Genomic DNA, 21,530 nt, shown 5'->3' with positions numbered 1-21,530 from the left:
TTAGGCCCACTACAAAGTATAAGTTATTCTAGTCATAATGGGCACTAGCTTTTGTTCACTGAATATTACGTATTCATACTTCCTTTGTATCTTAAGTGGGAACAAATACTGAAGGATATGCAAATTTCACCCAAGTATCCATATTTAAGAAGAAGATATTGAATTTATATCCCGCCCTCCACTCCGAAGCTCAGAGTGGTTCACGATCTCCTTTATCTTCCCCCCTCACAACAGACACCCTGTGAGATGGGTGGGTCTGAGAGAGCTCTGACAGAAACTGCCCTTTCAAGGACATCTTCTATGAGAGCTATGGCTGACCCAAGGCCATTCCAGCAGCTGCAAGTGGAGGAGTGGGGAATCAAACCCGATTCTCCCAGGTAAGAGTCCGCACACTTAACCAAAGGGATGATTTTAAAATTATACAGAGAAAGAGGTTCGACAGAATAAAACCAACACCTTGTGATGACTGAAACCATATTATTTTCATCTGCACAGCCAATCAGAAGCCCAGTGGGAAAGAGCTCGACTTTCTAAAAAAAGTTGGTGGGTACCAGGAAAAGGTCAGGGGGCACCAGGTTGCTCTACCTACAATCCACTGCCATATTAAAGGATTCTGGGACAAATGTTTACAGTTCCCTCAGTAGAGATAATTGTAGAAGAAGTTCCTTAAATGTATGGAAATTGTACAGAATTTAAAAACTCAGTCTACAGAACTCAAAAAACTGATATCCCACCATCTAATTCTCATCAGGACAATATGAAGCACCAGTGACCAGAGACTGTTTTAAATCTTTGCGGTATTTATTCACATAGTACCCTCCCCCCCCCCCAAAAAAAAAATCCCCATATTTTTTGGCTGTACCGTATGCTAGGAAGAGTCTTTGGAACAAGAGGCAAGACACTAGGAAACTTCCAGAACTCCAGAATTCCTTCCAATACGTAACGAAAACAAATGAACAAAAGGGACTCCAACATACAGCTTGGTCAACAGATACAAGTCTGAGTAATACATCAACAAAATTATTTGTGTTTTGCTACAGGAGCTTTCCCGAAAATGGTTTGGTCTACCTGACATAAAAAGACAAGAAAAAAAGAAAAATGCATCTTGCGTTAAAGGAAAATGTAAAAAAAACCCCCAAAATACAAAAAGAAGGTTGATTATGGGCAAATACAAACATTAGAAAGCCTAATGGATACAAAAAGTTCTTTTAAAAAATGAAATACTGCCTTGGTCAAGTCATTGAATACGTTCAACCATGGAACAATCTACCAAATGGCAATTCTTTAAAAAGTGTTGCACGAGACCTATTCGTTCTTGGTGGGCTTACTCCTCTCGTGCCCATTGTGGAACCCCTTTGTACCATCTGGGCCTCGCGGTAAACGCAAGACCCCAACTGGTAACCCGCCTGCGTTCTGTATTTTGGAACTCAGCACAGGGCTACCAACGGGACTTTTCTCTTGGGTCAGCGTCTGAGCTTGCCGGCGCCTTTGGACCCATGGACTACTAGATGGGGTGATGCTGCTGTCTGACGAATAATCGGCGCACCTCCTTGGCATTTCGGGACTGGTGCTGAGGCTCAACCGGCTGTCTTCAGCCAGCGGGGACATCCTGGGAACTTTGCGCAACGAAGAAGGGCTGTTCCAAGGACTGGACCTTGGTGAGACATTTGGGCTGAGGTGATTGTTCTGGTACGAGGAGGGGCTCAGCTTATTCGAGGCACTGTTTCGGCGGCCCGACATGGGCGATGTCGGATCGCTCTCCGGCTCGGAGGAGCTGTTGGCTGAAGATTCATCACCGACGTACTGAAGTTCTTCCACTCGCTTGTTCATTGATCGTGTTTTGGTGAGACACTTGCCAGGGTCTTCCTCACGAGTCTTGTCTTTCAGGACTTTCTTCTTGGGTGGCTTCATCCCAATGAGGACAACCTTCATGTTGGTTTCATTGTCCACAATGCACATCGACTCGTGCGCTTTTATGGCGGCGTCTACCTCTTCGAACTCCACGATGGCACATTCCTTTGTCCCAACTTGGCTGTATCGGCTGCTGAACCTCTTGATATCGGGCGGAAGATCCCGACCGGGTTTGAGAATGCGAACCGAGGAGATAACCCCGAATCGGACAAAAGCTTTAAGAAGATTCTCCATCATCTTCTCCTGCACACATCCGTTTGCCTGCTTTTCAGCCTCTGGATGAAGATCAGATGCCAGGTGGATGTCATAGATGAGCAACATCTTGCTCGGGAGATTCTCGCTGGGAAACTCTGGAACGGGAGTGTTCCTTCGAACTTTCCTGTTGTCTTCGTTCAGCTCGAGGACCTCCGAAAATTTCAGGGCATACGCTGTCGTCCTCCAGTCACGTGTCAGGTGCTTTACCTAGAAGGAACAGCGACATTTTCAGAACAGCAGAAATTTAATTTTATTAACCTTACTAAGTTTGGTGTAGTGGTGAAGTGTGCGGACTCTTATCTGGGAGAACCGGGTTTGATTCCCCACTCCTCCACTTGCAGCTGCTGGAATGGCCTTGAGTCAGCCAGAGCTCTCGTAGGAGTTGTCCTTGAAAGGGCAGCTTCTGGGAGAGCTTTCTCAACCCCACCCACCTCACAGGGTGTCTGTTGTGGGGGGAGAAGACATAGGAGATTGTGAGCCGCTCTGAGTCTCTGATTCAGAGAGAAGGGCGGGGTATAAATCTACAGTCTTCTTTTTCTCCTTCTTCAAGTGGAGGAGGACTGGGGAATCTAGCCCGGTTCTTTAGATTTTTGAGTCTACTGCTCTTAACCACTGGCTCTCTCCCATGTTGAGTGGGGATTCAAAACTGGTTCTCCAAGATCCTAGTCTGATGCTCTAAGCATGACACCACGAGAGGGAGAAGGAAGCAGATGACAGCCCCTGGGCCGTATGTTTGACACCCCTGCCCTAAATAAAAACAAATCAGTAGGCAACAATGTGGAGCTCTGTGCAAATATGGACTCTAAGATCTACTCAAAGCCAAGCTAACCTTTTTGAACGATGTCAGGAGCTTTATGCTGACGTAGCCCATCTTGTTCCTCCGGACGTGCTTTAGAAGGAAGGCGTCTTTCTCGAGGTTTTCATCCGAGAAGTAATACTCGATCTGGGCCACCAGCTTCAAGATCAGGTCTTGGTCGGGAGCCGTCCAGCTGTGGCCAAAGTCATCTCCGTCATTTTCACCACCGCTGGAACGAATCAAAAGAAAGGGAACTGAATCCACAGGAGCTCTTGGATCAGCCTTCCAGCCATTTTTTCTTCATGCATGGAAGCACTGTCTATTTAGTCGCTGTCTATTTATTCACATCATTTGTTACGAGGGCCAAATCTGACATAAATGGGACCTTTTGGGGCCGTGCCATTTGTGTCATAAAATATAATGCCAGATAGCAGAGATAGAAAGGACACAGACAAGCACAATTAAAGATTTTGTTTTAAATAAAATATGCCTAAAACATCAGCACTCATTGGTCTTAAAAGTGCTTTCTTTGTATTTCTCCCATGCAATCCAGGGAACTGGGCAAAGGAAGCTCTGGCTCTTTCCTTCCTTCCCCAGGGGGACCAGGAGGGGGAAGAGCCTCAGACAATAGAAGGAAGAGAGCTACTATGTAATTTGGGGTATAATGGAGAATTGATCCGTGGGTCCGGGGGGGGGGGGCTGTTTTTTGAATTAGAGGCACCAAATTTTCAGCACAGCATCTAGTGCCTCTCCTCAACCCCCCCCCCCCAAAAGTTTCAAAAATATTGGACCAGGGCAGGGGGTCCAATTCTATGAACCCCCCCCCCCAAAAAAGTGGCCCTATCCTTCATTATTTCCAATGGAGGGAAGGTCAAGAACCTGCCTACCTGAGGGACCGTCTTTCCCCATATGAACCCCAGAGAGCACTGAGGTCAGCAGGGAAAAACCAACTGACCATCCCCGGGCCGAAGGAGGCAAAACTGCAGAGAACTCGTATGCGGGCCTTCTCTATCGTAGCTCCACACCTATGGAACCAGCTCCCGGAAGAAGTGAGGGCCCTGCGGAACCTTAAACAGTTCCGCAGAGCCTGCAAGACCATCCTTTTTGGGATGGCCTTCGCCGATTAAATGACAGAGGGACTCGCCTAAGTGATTTTCGCCATCATGTTTATTGAAATGGCACCAGAATGTTAATTTTAAATTTTAAATTAGACTGTTTTAAAGCCAAATATTGATTTTACATATTTATTGTATAACCTATTGTATTTGATGTTGTTAGCCTCCCTGAGCCTGCTTCGGCGGGGAGGGCGGGATATAAACAAAATGTTGATTGATTGATTGATTGATTGAATGTTGCATTTAAAAGGTGTGTGGTTCCTTGAAATGTGATAGCCAGAACTCCCTTTGGAGTTCAATGATGCTTGTCACACCCTTGCTCCTGGCTCCACCCCAATGTCTCCTGGCTCCACCCCCAAAGTCCCCAGATATTTCTTGAATTGGACTTGGCAACCCTATCCAGGTGCAGGTGCTTGCACACACACAAAAAAAAAAACAAAAAAGAAAGAAAGAAGAGATACCTCCCAATAAGGCATCGAGCAACCCACAAGCTCCCCAGAACCCCACAGGTAAGCGCAGGTGAGTGGCACAGGAAGGCAGACGCACTCTGCACGCGTTCGTTGCGCTCGTTTCCATGGCAAAACTCTGAACGCTGAGCGTGACTCCCGCTGCTCGACGCCAAACCCAATCGAGCCTTGTAGCTAAGCGACGCCGTTTATATCAGAAGACGGCGCTTACTGCAGCACGGCTGCGTGTGATCGTCAAGGCACGGTTCCCACCTTCCTGGAACCTACGGAAAACAGCAGCCGGAGCAGCACAGCACGACCTCCCGTCTCCAAAAAGGATCCCCCGTCACGGCAGAGAGAAATGAGTAATCCGCTCTAGCAAATCGCTGTATGTGCCAAAGCCATCAGGCGACACCCACTTCGCACTGAGAGACGCAGACGGAGAGGCAAACGCAGCCCTGAAAGTGCTGCAGAAAGAGCAAACTGGCCCCCTCCCCCACCCCGGCATTAACATGTGGAATTCACTGCCACAGGAGGCGGCGGTGGCTACAAGCATAGCCAGCTTCAAGAGGGGACTGGATAAACATATGGAGCAGAGGTCCATCAGTGGCTATTAGCCACAGTATGTGTATGTGTGTGTGTGTGTGTGTATATTTGTATATATACACACATATATTGGCCACTGTGTGACAGAGTGTTGGACTGGATGGGCCATTGGCCTGATCCAGCATGGCTTCTCTTATGCTCTTCTGTCTGGGGCAGTAATGCTCTGTCTTCTTGGTGCTTGGGGGGACAACAGTGGGGGGGGGGCTTCTGGAGCTCTGGCCCCTGGGTTTTGGCCACTGTGTGGCACAGTGTGTTGGACTGGATGGGCCACTGGCTTGATCCAACATGGCTTCTCTTATGTTCTTCTGTCTGGGGCAAATGATGCTCTGTATTCTTGGTACTTGGGGGGGGGGGCACAGTGGGAGGGCTTCTAGTGTCCTGGCCCCACTGGTGGACCTCCTGATGGCACTTGGGTTTTTTGGCCACTGTGTGACTCAGAGTGTTGGAGTGGATGGACCATTGGCCTGATCCAACATGGCTTCTCTTATATCCTTAAATTCTTATAAGGCAAATCCAGGGCTGGATTAACAATTAGGCCAAGGAGGCACCGGCCTATGGGCCACCACACCTTTAGGGGCCCCGGGCAGCTCCCCCCCCGCTTGCAGCCCTCCCAGCCTGCAAACACAGCTGGCCACTGAGTCACTCTTTGCCTGACTTGCCTGGTGCGGCTGCTGCTGGCATCATTGCCAAGTTTGCCTCTCTCTGCCTCTCCCCCGCAGTTTTGTCAAAGGGGCTTTGGAGAAGCTGCCTGCAGGTTGCGGGGTGGGGGGGTGGGTGGGCTGCAGGCGGTGGGACAGGCGCTCTGGCTCAGAGATAATTTGCAAGCCCCCCCCCCCCCCCCCAAGATTTTGACTGGCTAGGGGCCTCCACAGGTTTTCATCCAGCACTAGGCAAATCTTGCCGCACACAAAAGCTTATACCCAGAATAAAACTTGGTTGGCCTTCAAGTTGCCCCCCCAGACTCTGACTTCGTTCTGCTCAGGGGTCATTTCATAGAAAAAAAAGAGGTGCTGGAGCTCATTGGCAAAACTCATTGGCATATGCCACACCCCTCCGACATCACAGGAAGGCGGACTAAACTATATCAGCTCAGCATCTACCTTAAAAGGCTTCTTGAATTAGAATGGTCATCATCAAACCTGACTCCCATCATACTTTTAAAATTACTTTCTCCTACGTGGCCCCAGGGGCATGATGAAGAAGAAGATGAAGAAGATATTGGATTTATATCCCGCCCTCCACTCTGAAGAGTCTCAGAGCGGCTCACAATCTCCTTTCCCTCCCTCCCCCACAACAGACACCCTGTGAGGTAGAGTAAGATATTGGATTTATATCCCGCCCTCCACTCTGAAGAGTCTCAGAGCGGCTCACAATCTCCTTTATCTTCCTCCCCCAAAACAGACACCCTGTGAGGTGGGTGGGGCTGAGAGGGCTCTCACAGCAGCTGCCCTTTCAAGGACAACTTCTGCCAGAGCTATGGCTGACCCAAGGCCATTCCAGCAGGTGCAAGTGGAGAAGTGGGGAATCAAACCCAGTTCTCCCAGATAAGAGTCCGCACACTTAACCACTACACCAAACTGGCTCTCCACCTGTCTGCTTGATAGGTTTTGGTCACTTCCCCATTTTTTTTGGGGGGGGGGAGGGGAGATATTAGAAAGTTTGTCAAATCTTAAGAGTTCAGCAAAATTCTCACAGGGGGTTTGAACAAAGGAGCCCAGAAGCAAATAGTTTTTTTGGGCGGGAGAAAGAAAGAACACAATAAAATTTAGCAGGGGTGTCAAACTTATTTGTTATGAGGGCTGGATCTGACATAAATGAGACCTTGTTGGGCCAGGCCATGTGTGTACCTATTTAAGATTAGGTAGCGGAGATATAAACTTTTTAAAGGACACAGATAAACACAATTAAGAATTTTTTTTAAAAAAAACTTAAAATAAAACATGCTTAAAACATTTCGCACTCGTTGGTCTTAAAGGTGCTTCCTTTGTATCTCTCCCATGGGATCCTGGGAACTGGTCAAAGGAAGCTCTGGCTCTTTCCCTCCCTCCCCAGGCGACCAGGAGGGGAAGGAGCCTCAACCAATGGAGAAAATTGAGGTTTTGCCCTGTAACTCCTGTGCAATTCAGCAAGCCTTGGAAAGCAAGTTGAGATGCAAGAGAAAGCGAGAAGGAAGCAGATGACAGGCAGTTGCTCGGGGGCCTGATAGGAGCCCTCCGGGGGCCTAATTCGGCCCCCAGGCCGCGTGTTTGACACCCCTGATTTAGAGGTTCGAGAGCTCCACCCAAAACGAGGCCTGGTTTTGCTGCTTCAGGCCGACACGGCTGCCTACTTGAATGTGTCATAAACAACTTGCTGGCTAGCAGGAGTTTGGAATTCAGCAAACCAACACCCCCCCTTGCCCCTCCGCCCAGCTCCTGCCGTGGCAGGACGCTTCCCTGATTTCACAACGTCCCGGTGGAAGGGTCCCAAAGCATCAGCGCCACAACAAATCCCTGCTCCAATTCCCCCCAAACTCAACAGACAGCTTCCTTCTCCGAAACGTCGTCATGTGACGACTGCCTGTTGACAGTCTCCAAGAGGGGAGGGGTGGGGGGGAGGGAAGAAAGACACGGCAGTGACTTCGCAGATGCTACCAATTTGCGCTGAAGCTTTCATGGCATTATTCGAAGGCCTGCTGGAAATAAAGCACAGCCGGGAAAACAACCCTGTTCGGCTGTGACTCATCCGCCGGTGACTCATCTTAGAAAGCCGGGAGCCGGCAGGCAGAAAGAGCAACCCATGGAGTCCTTTGGCTCTCCAAGCAAATTGGTCCATAGCTCTCTTTTCTGAGCGCTCCGGCACATGCGGATATCCCTTGAAGAAGGGTAGGCGGGGCGCTATCGAAAGCTGCTCCCTCTCTTCCCAGCTGATACTCCCCTGAAATACGGACGGTGGCTTAAGGCAGGGGTGTCAAACATGCAGCCCGGGGGCCAAATCGGGCCCCTGGAAAGCTCGTATCAGGCCCCTGAGCAACTGGCGGTCATCTGCTTCCTTCTCCCTCTCTTCTGCATCACAGCTCGCTTTGCAAGGCGTGCTCAATCGCACAGGAGCTACAGAGCAAAACCTCTTATTTTCTCCATTGGCCGAGGCTTCTCCCTTGGGGAGGAAGCGGGGGAGTGATAGCTTGCTTTGCCAGGCTCTCTCAATCGCACAGCAGAGCTACTGAGCCAAGCCTCTCTCCCCGGGGAAGGAAGGAAAGAGCCAGAGCTTCCTTTGCCCAGTTCCCTGGATCCCATGGAAGAAATACAAAGAAAGCACTTTTAAAATCAACAAGTGCTAACTTTCAAAGCATGTTTTAAGGGGGTTTTTTTAACAAAAATATTTAAATGTGTTTGTCTGTGTCCTTTATAAAGTTTATATCCCTGCTACCTAATCTTAAATAGGTACACACATGGCCCAGCCTGACCCTACATGGCCCAGCCCGACCCTACATGGTCCGGCCCAACAAGGTCTCATTTATGTCAGATCCAGCCCCCATAAGAAATGAGTTCGACACCCCTGGCTTAGGGAATGCCTGCATTAGCTAAAAGAATAAGAGGGTTAGCTATAGAACCCCTTCCAGACACCAGGCTTTTGAAGCTGTGTCCTTCAACTCATTGGTTGGGATGATAGGTTGGATCACTGTTTATATTATTGCTGACTTGGGAAAGGTTGGACTGCCCACGCACAGGAACATAACAAGAGTCCAACGGCGGTTCATCTGGTCCAGCATCTTGTATCACCCAGTGGTCAACCAGTTCTTTCGGGAGGGCAAACAACAGGGCAGAGAGGCTGAGGCTCTCCTAAGAGCATCAAAAGAGCCCTGCTGGATCAGACCAGTGAGGGTCTATCTAGTCCTCCATCCTGTCTCATACAGTGGTCAGCCACTTCCTCTGGAGGGCCAGCAACAGGGCAGAGGGGCCTTCATAAGAACATCCGAAGAGCCCCGCTGGATCAGACCAGTGAGGGTCCATTTAGTCCAGCATCCCGTCTCACACAGTGGCCAACCAGTTCCTCTGGAGGTCTAGCAACAGGGCCTTCATAAGAACATCAGAAGAGCCCTGCTGGATCAGACCAGTGAGGGTTCATCTAGTCCAGCATCCTGTCTCACTCAGTGGCCAGCCAGTCCCTCTGGAGGGGCATCAGCAGGGCAAAGAGGCTGAGGCCTTCATAAGAACATCAGAAGAGCCCTGCTGGGTCAGACCAGTGAGGGTCCATCTAGTCCATCATCCTGTCTCATACATTGGCCAACCAGTTCCTCTGGAGGGCCTACAACAGGGCACAGAAGCTGAGGCCTTCATAAGAACATCAGAAGAGCCCTGATGGATCAGACCAGTGAGGGCCCATCTAGTCCAGCCTCCTGTCTCACGCACTTATTTATTTAGTAAATTTATATCCCGCTCTTTCCCGTGACGGGCTCAGGACGGATCACAACAGAAGTTAAACCATTAAAACCGACAAATCAAATTCAAAACAATACAATGAAGCCAAAGCAACAGAACGATAAAACTAAATAAGGTGCATCAACGGCGGAAAGGGCACGTTTCATGGAGTACAGTTTTTGGCCCAAGAAGAAGTGACGGTGTTAAGATGAGATTCAGCACCTCAACAAGGCTATAAAGCAGGGGTGGCCAATGGTAGCTCTCCAGATGCTTTTTGCCTACAACTCCTATCAGCCCCAGCCAGCATGGCCAATGGCGGGGGCTGATGGGAGTTGTAGGCAAAAAACATCTGGAGAGCTACCGTTGGCCACCCCGGCTATAAAGCATGTTGTCACAACAAGGGAGGCTGACTGATGGAATAGTTAGTGGAACAGGAGGCCTGCTGCCTCAGTCAAAAGCCTGCCTACAAAATGGCAGTAGCTCAGGTAGGGCCTGGGTCTCCATAGATGCCAGCCAGTTCCTCTGGAGGTCCAACAACAGGGCATAAAGACCAAGGCCTTCACAAGAACATCAGAAGAGTCCTGCTGGATCAGACCAGTGAGGGTCCATCTAGTCCAGCCTCCTGTCTCACACAGAGGCCAACCAGTTCCTCTGGAGGGCCAACAGCAGGGCAGAGAGGCTGAGGCCGTCCCCTAAGAAGAACATCAGAAGAGCCCTGCTGGATCAGACCAGTGAGGGTCCATCTAGTCCAGCCTCCTGTCTCACACAGAGGCCAACCAGTTCCTCTGGAGGGCCAACAGCAGGGCAGAGAGGCGGAGGCTTTCCCCTGAGAAGAATATCAGAAGAGCCCTGCTGGATCAGACCAGTGAGGGTCCATCTAGTCCAGCCTCATGTCTCACACAGAGGCCAGCCAGTTCCTCTGGAGGCCCAACAACAGGGCATAGAGACCAAGGCCTTCACAAGAACATCAGAAGAGTCCTGCTGGATCAAACTAGTGGTTCATAAAGTTGGAAGGGATCTCCAAGGTCATCTAGTTCAACCCCCTGCACAATGCAGGAAACTCACAAATACCTCCCATTAAGTTTACAGAATCAGCATTGCTGTCAAATAACCGTCTAGCCTCTGTTTAAAAACCTCCAAAGGAGGGGAGCCCACCACCTCCTGAGAAGATGGCAAACCAGTTCCTCTGGAGGGCCAACAACAGGGCACAGAGGCCGAGGCCTTCATAAGAACACCAGAAGAGCCCTGCTAGAACAGACCAGTGAGGGTCCATCTAGTCCAGCCTCCTGCCTCACACAGTGGCCAGCCAGTTCCTCTGGAGGGCCAACAACAGGGCAGAGAGGCTGAGGCCTTCAGAAGAACATCCAAAGAGCCCCGCTGGATCAGACCAGTGAGGGTCCATCTAGTCCAGCATCCTGTCTCACACAGTGGCCAGCCAATTCCCTGCCAACAACAGGACATGGAGTCTGAGGCCTTCATAAGAACATCAGAAGAGCCCTGCTGGATCAGCCCAGTGGTCCACCTAGTCCAGCATCCTGCCTCGTGTACTGGCCAACCAGTTCTTCTGGATGGTCAGCAACAGGACAGAGAGGCCGAGGCCTTCCTCTGATGAGAACATCAGAAGCGCCCTGCTGGATCAGACCAACAATCCATCTAGTTCAGCATCCTGTCTCACACAGTGGCCTACCAATTCCTCAAGAAGGCTAACGACAGGGCAGAGAGGCCGAGGCCTTCCCCTGATGCTTCCTCCTGGCTCTGGGATTCAGATGCTGATTGCCTCTGAATGTGGAGGTTCCTCTTTAGGTACATTGGCTGGTCGATCTATCCTCCGTGAATCTGTCTAATCTCCTTTAAATCAGAACATAAAAACCCAGAAAGCAACAGTTACCTGCTTCCTGCTTTTCTTTTGTGCACAACCCACGCAAAAAAAGAGAGTGGAAGGGAAGCGGGAACGAGTCTAGTTTCTTTCACTTTGGTTCACACGGACCTTGTTTTCTTTCTACCCTGATTCGTTGTCCAGTGGAGACCCAAAGCTGGCAGCTTTGCCTCTGACGAAGAGAGCTGTGTTTCTCGAAAGCTTATGCTACGACAAAAAATTTTTTAGTCTTAAAAGGTGCTACCGGACTCTTTACTATTTTGCAGCAATGGACTAACATGGCTTGCAACTTCATTTCCCCCCACCTCCCCTTTAGCCTCCTAACGACCCTGTGAGGTAGCTTTGGCCGAAGGAGCGCACGACTGGTCCGTTAGTCACCCATCAAGCTTCCAAGGCAGAGTGGGGATTCGAACCTGGGTCTCGCTAACCACTACACCACACTGCCGGTGTGTGTGTGTGTGTGTGTGTGTGTGAAACCTGTGCCTGAAAAGAGAGCTTTGCGGAGGGATTAGAACGGAGAGCAAGTTGGCACCGTCTAACTTTCCAGCATCACTCAGTTAGCTTGAGGCCAAGTCAGTTCTGTTTCTATGTATGTCACACGCAAAACAAATCCTTTCAAGAGGCGCGACAGAAGTCAAGAGGACATGTTCCATGGCTTTCCGTGGACACAAAGATGCTCCCTGGGGAGGAGAAGCTATGGGGATATCTGACCTCACGTTTTAACACGCTGACAGCCTCTATTTTTGCCCTGCGTGCCAAATGAGGAAAGATCGGCAGGGTGCATGCGTTTGAGGACTCTTAAGACTATGCTATAATCACCTTATCACCCCTGAAACTCTCCACTGAGTCAGACTTTCCAACACTATGGCCTGGAGATCAAAGGTGCTCTAAAGAGGACATCACAGTAGGGTGTTGGTAACTTAGCTCGGTTTTCATGCTCATCTGGAAGTTAACAACGGCTCAGGAAAAGTCAAATATGCGGATTCTGTTTTGGGAGTCACAGCTGAGTTACTGAGAGGTTGCTCGTGTTTTGGGAGTCACAGCTGAGTTACTGAGAGGTTGCTCGTGAGACAGACGCCTGGTCCATAACCGTCAGTTTTGCCTACTCAGACAGGCAGCTCCACGGTCTCAGTCAGAGAGAGCGTTTGGTGTAGTGGTTAAGAGCGCAGACACTTATCGGGGAGAACCGGGTTTGATTCCCCACTCCTCCACTTGCACCTGCTGGAATGGCCTTGGGTCAGCCATAGCTCTGGCAGGAGTTGTCCTTAAAGGACATAAGAACATAAGAGAAGCCATGTTGGATCAGGCCAATGGGCCATCCAACACTCTGTGTCACACAGTGGCCAAAAAAATTATATATATATATATATATATATATATACACACCCCCCCCCACACACTGTGGCTAATAGCCACTGATGGACCTCTGCTCCATATTTTTATCTAACCCCCTCTTGAAGCTGGCTGTGCTTGTAGCTGCCATCACCTCCTGTAGCAGTGAATTCCACATGTTAATCACCCTTTGGGTGAAGAAGTACTTCCTTTTATCCGTTTTAACCTGACGGATAAAAGGAAGTATTTCTTCACCCAAAGGGTGATTAACGTAAAAGGACAGCTGCTGTAAGAGCTCACTCAGCCCCACCTACCTCACAGGGTGTCTGTTATGGGGGGCGGGGGAAAGTAAAAGAGATTGTGAGCTGCTCCGAGACTCTGAAATTCAGAGAATAGGGTGGGATATAAATCCAATATCATCATCATCTTTTTCTTCTTCTTACACATCACATCCAATCTGTGCCTTTTAGCAGAAGATGCCGGGGATTGAATCTGGGACCTTCTGCATGTGAAGACCACTGGTCCTGGAGAGCCAGTCTGTTGTAGTGGTTAAGTGCACGGACTCTTATCTGGGAGAACCGGGTTTGATTCCCCACTCCTCCACTTGTAGCTGCTGGAATGGCCTTGGGTCAGCCATAGGTTGTCCTTGTAAGGGCAGCTGCTGTGAGAGCCCTCTCAGCCCCACCCGCCTCACAGGGTGTCTGTTGTGGGGGGAGAAGATATAGGAGATTGTGAGCCGCTCTGAGTCTCTGATTCAGAGAGAAGGGCGGGGTATAAATCTGCAGTCTTCTTCTTCAGAGGTCTCTCAGCCCCACCCACCTCACAGGGTGTCTGTTGTGGAGGGAGAAGATACAGGAAATTGTAAGCCGCTCAGAGTCTCTGATTCAGAGAGAAGGGCGGGGTATAAATCTGCAGTCTTCTTCTTCAGAGGTCTCTCAGCCCCACCCACCTCACAGGGTGTCTGTTGTGGAGGGAGAAGATACAGGAAATTGTAAGCCGCTCAGAGTCTCTGATTCAGAGAAAAGGGCGGGGTATAAATCTGCAGTCTTCTTCAGAGCTCTCTCAGCCCCACCCACCTCACAGGGTGTCTGTTGTGGGGGGAGAAGATATAGGAAATTGTAAGCCGCTCAGAGTCTCTGATTCAGAGAGAAGGGCCGGGTATAAATCTGCAATTCTTCTTCTTCTTCTTTAAGGTCAGTACTGACTACTCCCAATAGGCAGTGGCTGCTGTTTAGGCTCTCAGATCTCTTACCTGTTCCTTTGACCTGGAGATGCTGGCTCTTGAACCTGGGACCTTCTGCACGCAAAGCAGGGGCTCTACTATACAGCCTTTCCCTCACAAGCCATCGTTTCTGCCCAGGGCCTGTACAACACTTCTCTGGGCAAAATTGGGGAGGCACATGGAAACAGGCATCCAGTCACATATTTTGTTGGGTTGCGGCACGGCGTACTGACAGCAGCAGGGTAGACGCGATCCCCCCGGACTACCACAACTCAGTGTTATGTTCGGTTGCTGGTAAGAGCCCGTGGCACAGAGTGGTCAAGCTGCAGTACTGCAGTCGGAGCCCTCTGCTCACGACCTGAGTTCGATCCCGGCGGAAGCTGGTTCAGATAGCCAGCTCCAGGTCAACTCAGCCTTCCATCCTTCCGAGGTCGGTCAAAGGAGTCCCCAGCTTGCTGGGGCAAAAGTGCAGACGACTGGGGAAGGCAAAGGCAAACCACCCCGTAAAAAGTCTGCCGTGAAAACACTGTGAAAGCAACGTCACCCCAGAGTCTGAAACGACTGGTGCTTGCACAGGGGACTACCTTGACCTTTTTAAGGGTGTTTAACCCTGCACCCACACCTCTCTGCCCGAGACCCTGGAGAGCGGCTGCCAGTCTGAGCAGGCAATACTGACCCTGATGAGTTGAGCGTCTGATTCAATATCAGGCAGTTTCATGTGTTCATGTATTAGAGGGGAGGGGCCACGGCTCAAAGGCAGAGCTCCCTGCTTTACATGCGGAAGGTCCCAGGTTCAATCCCCGTAATCTCCAGTTAAAAGGACCAGGCAGGAGGCGATGGGAAAGACCTCTGCCAGAGACCCTGGGGAGCGGCTGCTTTTCTGAGTAGACAAGACTGTCTTTGATGGACCAATAGTCTGATCCAGTATTAGACAGCTTCATGTGCAGACGGAGACCACCTTCTCTGGCTCATTTCCCTCCCCCTGCTGGCTCCACCCTCCCCCCCCAGCTAAGTGCCAGATCAGCAGGAGATCTCCCCTTCCATCCCTCCAACCCTGCCCCGCCCGGAGAAACCTCGCCTCCCAGGCACTCTGCCAGCCGGAGCATCCCAGAGCCCTCTTTGAGGGGAGGGAGACGGGCGGCTGCTTGGTGCAACATCCGGCTCTAGTTGCGCCAGGCTTCCTGTCAGATTTGGGAATCCTCTTGCGCTCTCTCTCTCCCCCCCTCCCCAACTTTCAGCATATTCCTTAACCCTCTTCAAGACAGGGTGGTGGAACTTCCCACAGAAAGCAGGAGGAAAGCAAGATGTTGGGCAAGGGGAGGGAAGAGAGGAAAAGGGATAGGAAAGGTCCCCTGTGCAAGCACCAGTTGTTTCCAACTCTGGGGTGACGTTGCTCTCACATTTTCATGGCAGACTTTTTATGGGGTGGTTTGTCATTGCCTTCCCCAGTCATCTGCACTTTCCCCCCAGCAAGCTGAGGACTCATTTGACCAACCTCGGAAGGATGGAAGGCTGAGTCAACTTGGGAGCCGGCTACCTGAACCAGCTTCCGCCAGAATCGAACTCAGGTTGTGAGCAGAGAGTTCAAACCACAATACTGCAGTACTGCTGCTTTACCACTCTGCGCCACGGGGCTCCTTCAGCGTAGATAGGAAAGGAAAGGTCCCCTGTGCAAGCACCAGTCGTTTCCGACTCTGGGGTGACGTTGCTTTCACAACATTTTCACGGCAGACTTTTCACGGGGTGGTTTGCCATTGCCTTCCCCAGTCATCTGCGCTTCCTCCCCAGCAAGCTGGGGTCTCATTTGACCGACCTCGGAAGGATGGAAGACTGAGTCAACCTTGAGCTGGCTACCTGAACCCAGCTTCCGCTGGGATCGAACTCAGGTCGTGAGCAGAGGGTTCCGACTGCAGTACTGCAGCTTTACCACTCTGCGCCATGGGACTCTTACCAGCCACCTAATATAACACTAAGTTGTGGTAGTGGGGGGGGTCCACATCTACCCTGGGGGACTCATTTGACCGACCTCGGAGGGATGGAAGGCTGAGTCAACCTCGAGCTGGCTACCTGAAAACCCAGCTTCCACCAGGGATCGAACTCAGGTTGTGAGCAGAGCTTAGGACTGCAGCTTTAACGCTGCGCCACCAAGCAAATATCTCTAGCATTGAAACTGAAATCACGGGAAGGGCTGTGGCTCAGTGGCAGAGCCTCTGCTTGGCATGCAGAAGGTCCCAGGTTCAATCCCCAGCACCCCCAGTTTAAAAAAAATACAGTTAACTGGGCAGGAGGTGATGAGAAAGACCTCTGCCTGGAGACCACAGAATCATAGATCATAGAGCTGGAAGGGATCTCCAGGGTCATCTAGTCCAACCCCCTGCACCATGCAGGAAACTCACAAATACCTTCCGCCCCACGCCCCCAGCGACAACTGCTCCATGCCCAGAAGATGACAAAAAACAAAACAAAAACCCTCTCCAGGATCCCTGGCCAAACTGATGATGGAGAGAGGTCTCCGTGGCAGAGCATCGGGTTGACATACAGAACGTCCCAGGTTCAGTCCCCGGCATCTCCAGTTGAAAAAGGCCCAGGCAAGAGGTGATGAGAAAGACCCCTGCCTGAGATCCTGGAGAGCCGCTGCCAGTCTACAATTCTGAACCGGATTGGGAGAGGCTGTGGCTCACTGGACAGAGCATCTGCTTGGCATGCAGAAGGTCCCGGGTTCAATCCTTGGCATCTCCAACTAAAAGGACCAAGCAGGAACGGATGGGACCCGGGAGAGCTGCTGCCAGTCTACAATTCTGAACTGGATGGGGAGAGGCTGTGGCTCACTGGGCAGACCATCTGCTTGGCATGCCGAAGGTCCCAGGTTCAATCCTTGGCATCTCCAACTAAAAGGACCAAGCAGGAATAGATGAGACCCGGGAGAGCTGCTGCCAGTCTGAGCAGACAATTACTGACCTTGAGTATAAACGTCATAGAAAGTAGCTCTGCAGAGATTCTGGGGAGCTACTGGCAGGTGAAGGCGTTCACAGTTACTTGTCTTTGTACAGGGCAGTTCCATATTCACACATTCCCAAACCATCACCATCTTTCAGCCACGGCTAACGCCAAACCACATCCGGTGCCTCTGAAGCCAGTGTGCAACAGCCCCCCTCTCCTAGGCCTGGGGGAAGAACGATTGCCAAACAGACCCCTTGTTTGGACCCTGCCGAGCACAACCTATCAGAAAGGACTTCTGAGCAAACGCCAACAAAACGGAACAATACCCTTTAGGGTTACGGCTCTCTGAACGCATTCCTCTTCCCTCCTGCTAAAGAGTCCGGAGCGGTGCATGCAGTTCTCTTCTGCTCTTTTAATTCCTCACAACAACCCTGTAGGTTAGGCTGGCACTGCGACCGGCTCCCTATCACCCACTAGGTTGGGAACTGGAGCCTGCATTTCCTTGGTACCAGGTTTCCCACCTCAGGCAGCCAAACACTATTAGGCCAAGACTTGGCCAAGCTATTTGAAGAAAGGATAGAGGTCGGCAGGGCTTTTTTTGTAGCAGCAACTCCTTTGCATATTAGGCCACACCCCCTGATGTAGCCAGTCCTCTTGGAGCTTACAGTAGGCCCTGTGCTAACAGCCCTATAAACTCTTGGAGGACTGGCTACATCAGGGGTGTGTGGCCTAATATGCAAAGGAGTTCCTGCTAGAATTCTATCTCTGGACCCTGTATTAAGAGCCCTGTAAGCTCTTGGAGGATTGGCTCCATCAGGGGTGTGTGGCCTAATATGCAAAGGAGCCCCTGCTGGAATTCTATCCCTGGACCCTGTACTAAGAGCCCTGTAAGCTCTTGGAGGGTTGGCTCCATCAGGGGTGTGTGGCCTAATATGCAAAGGAGTTCCTGTTACAAAAAAAAAAGCCTCGGAGGTCAGGCTGCCTGTCCTTCACTTACACTCTGCGCATGCCCCAGTATCTCAGTGCTATGGCGCAAGGGACTGGGTGCAAGAAAACATATTTGGTGCACGGGTATTCTTCAAGCGCTTGGTCCCTTTCATCCGTGCAACCAAGAGCAGGAGAAGCAAGGGACGTATGCACCGGTCTGTGTGCACGCTACTGAGTTCCCCCAATATAACCCACTTCTGAGCCAGTTTGGTGTAGTAGTTAAGTGTGCGGGCTCTTATCTGGGAGAACCAGGTTTGATCCCCCCACTCCTCCACTTCCAGCTGCTGGAATGGCCTTGGGTTAGCCATAGCTATCGCAGGAGTTGTCCTTGAAAGGGCAGCTTCTGAGAGAGCTCTCTCAGCCCCACCCACCTCACAGGGTGTCTGTTGTGGGGGGAGAAGATTCAGAGATTCAGATTCAGATCAGTCTCTGATTCAGAAAGAAGGGCGGGGTATAAATCTGCTCTTCTTCGTCACAAAAAGTCTCCTTGCTTTTCCTGCAAAAACTGAAGCCTGTCTCTTCCCTCCTACATTTCCAAGAAACGGGAGCTCGAAGCCGCTTGTGTTATTTTAATAACCACAGGCCGCTTTTCAGGACTGCAGCGTCAGAGGAGACGGCCACAGGCATGTTTTTGTTTGAGGAGAGCACTCGAACCCAGGGCCAGTCCCACACTGAAATTTTCTGGTAAATATTTATGCTACAAGAGAATCGGCGACAGAGCAGGGGGTGCCAGTTTGAGAGGGAGGGGAGCAGAAGTACAATGAAAATTTACAACAGTTTGTAACAGGGGTGGCCAAAGTTGCCTAACACAAAGAGCCACACAGAATAAACATCAGATGTTTGAGAGCCGCAAGACACGAACGTCAGATACTTGAGAGCCGCATGATGGAAGGAAGGAAGGAAGGTGGAAAGACAGCAAATAAGTTGAGGGGAGGGAGAGGTGGAAAGAAAGCAACTTTAAACGCATTCTCCAAGCTGCCAGCCAATGGGGTGGTGGGGGTTTTGAGAGCTACACTATATGTGAGAAAGAGCCACATGTGGCTTCCGAGCCAGTTTGGCCACCCCTGATTTATAGTCAGTCTACCCAATAAAATGCAAGATGCTAGTCCTCAGTGACTCCAAGCACAGTCTTCAGCAGATCCATTCAAGGATCGTACTCAGGTTTGTTCACTGGAGCTTACTCTCAGGAAAGCCTTCTTAAGACATTTTGGCAGAGAAACCAATCTGGGTCTTCCTCAGAAGCAAAAAACGTCAGATGTTTGAGGGCCGTAAGACACGAGCATCAAGTGTTTGAGAGACCCAAGGAAGGAAGGAAAACAGATGGGGAGGGAGGAAGAGGTGGAAAGAGAGCAACTTTAAATTCATTCTCCAAGTCCCCGGCTGGCTTGGAGAAATGATTTAAAGACAAAAGCCTTTTCCGGGCCAGCTGATGAGGCAGTGGAGGCTTGGAGAGCCACACAATGCGTGTCAAAGAGCCCCATTCGGCTATTCCTGCTCTAAAGGAAGCCCGGCTGAATTCCAGAGCCTTTCATTCCCAAGTGGCCAGGCGAGCCTCAGCGGCAAGCCTCCCCATTAGGTCTCCTCGGAAGTAAGTGGCGGCGAGTCCGCTACGCTCACGCAGGCGTTCTGTCCCAATCCTGCGCCCTACCTGGATTTCCCGCAGCCTCGCCCGGAATCGTCTTCGCTGCAGCTGCCGCCGCCTAACGGGCTGAGGCACAGGCGGCCCCGCCGGCGCGCCTCGTCCTCCTCTTCCTCCTCCGGGTCTTCCTCGTCCTCCTCGGCCGCCGCCACTCGGATCTCCACGGGGCCGCCGCCGGGGCCTCCCCCCGTCGCCAGCTCGACCTCCTCCATGCCGCCGGGCCAACGCGCGTCTCCAAGGCGCGCCCGGGGCACCGCAGTCTCCAAGGCGCACCGCCGCCTTCTCCTCCTGCTGCAGCAGAGAGAGAGCCGAGCCAGCCGGAGCCGGGGCGGCGCTTCCCTCCGCAGCCGCCCCCGCCTCCTCCTCCTGCTGCTGGGGGCTGAGCTGGCTCGCCCCCGCCGAGAGCAGCTGCTGCAGCCGCCGAAGCAAACCAGCCAAGCCCGGCGCGCAAGAGAAGAGGGGAGGGGAGGGCTTAAAGCTCCTCCTCCGCCCGCCTGCAAGAGCCCCGGCTGCACGTGGGAACGCGGCCGGCTCGACCCGCAGGAAATCAACAACCAAAGGAGGTCCTGGGGTCATTGGTGAACAAAGCGGGAGTCGAGTGGCCCCTTTAAGACCGACCCATTTTTATTTAGAGCGGAAGCTTTCGTGTGCTCTTAAGCGCGCTGCGTCCGACGAGGAATCCGGCACAGTGAGCAAAGCCATACAGAGATTTCAGGTTGGTAACATCATTAGGGTTTGTAGAATCTTTCGGGCTCAAGTGCCGTGTTCTACTGGGGAAAGTTTTTCTTCCAGACGTTTCGTTCTCGGCGACGGAGAACTTCCTCAGTGGCCTTGCAGTCGGAGCAGGCGCTCTGACCTTCTTGGCTGCTGTGCATTGAGTGAGCCATACAGAGTTGGTAGGCAGTGGCCTAGAATGCAGTATTGTACAGATTTAAGAACCAATGGCAGTGAAGTAAAATTATCTGGTAGGCAGCGGTTCAGAATGTGAAATGGTACAATGACGGAATAGTAAAATTAACAAATTGAGCAAACCTTTGATCTGAGCAGCATGCGAAGCAACAAAACAATATGTCAAAATGTAAGATTGTCTGTCAGTGACAACGGGAGATGGATCCAAGCGGGCAGCCTTGTTGGTCTGAAGCAGTTGAACAAAGCAGGAGTCAAGTGGCCCCTTTAAGACCTACCAGTTTTTATTTAGAGGGGAAGCTTTCGTGTGCTCTTAAGCGTACTTCATCAGATGAAGAATCCGGCACAGTGAGCAAAGCCATACATGGCTGAGCAGAGCCATACAGAGCTGATAGGCGGTGGCCCGGAATGCAACATGGTACAGATTTAAGAACCAATGGCAGTGAAGTAAAATGATATGGTAGGCAGTGGTTTAGAATGCAAAATGGTACAATGACAGAATAGGAAAATTAACGAATCGAGCCAACCTTTGATCTGAGTTACAGGAGCATGCGAAAGCAACAAAACGATAGTATGTCAAAATGTGAGACTGTCTGTCAATGACAATGGGAGATGAGTTCAATATATGTAATGAGATAAGCAACCAAAGTATGTCAATACAGCTAAAAGAGAAATACATTGGATAGTGATGTTCTTGTCCACCTAATTTACTTTTTTAACATGTAAACATAATTCTAGTTTGCCATAGGAAAAAGGAATACAATAAAATATAGTGAAAATGGGTAAAGCACATGTAATGAGATATACAGCCAATATCCCTATTTTTGAGTATGTCGATACAAATAATTATACTGATACACAATTCTAAAAGAGAAACACTGGAATACTGTGGATGTATAACTATGCTCACTGAGAGTGGGTTTAGCATCTGTAATGAGATAAAATTAATGCTGAAGCTGAAGCTCAAATACTTTGGCCACCAAAGCAAACTCTCAGCCTGCCCTATGGGGGGGGGGCTGTAGTTTGCCGGGGTGAAGCCAGTGGAGGGGAGAAGCCGCGTTGAGTCCCTGCAGTGGGGGAGACAAAGTGGGATATAAAT

General features: G+C 50.8%; 1 protein-coding gene across 1 annotated transcript; it reads right to left on the bottom strand.

The window, feature by feature from the left end:
• Positions 1 to 782: 782 nt before the first annotated feature.
• LARP6 (La ribonucleoprotein 6, translational regulator) lies at positions 783 to 19,955 on the bottom strand. Its single transcript, XM_060260228.1, has 3 exons — positions 19,535 to 19,955; positions 2,996 to 3,191; positions 783 to 2,373 (listed from the first exon to the last, which is right to left on the bottom strand). Exons 1-3 carry the CDS (start codon positions 19,735 to 19,737, stop codon positions 1,306 to 1,308), a joined length of 1,467 nt encoding a protein of 488 aa, XP_060116211.1. The 5' UTR covers positions 19,738 to 19,955; the 3' UTR covers positions 783 to 1,305.
• Positions 19,956 to 21,530: the final 1,575 nt, after the last annotated feature.

The sequence above is a fragment of the Heteronotia binoei genome, chromosome 19 (genome assembly GCF_032191835.1).
Source record: "Heteronotia binoei isolate CCM8104 ecotype False Entrance Well chromosome 19, APGP_CSIRO_Hbin_v1, whole genome shotgun sequence".
In the NCBI taxonomy this organism is placed as follows: Eukaryota; Metazoa; Chordata; class Lepidosauria; order Squamata; family Gekkonidae; genus Heteronotia; species Heteronotia binoei.
The sequence above is the reverse complement of the archived record's forward strand: the minus strand, read 5'-3'. Positions and strand labels throughout refer to the sequence as shown.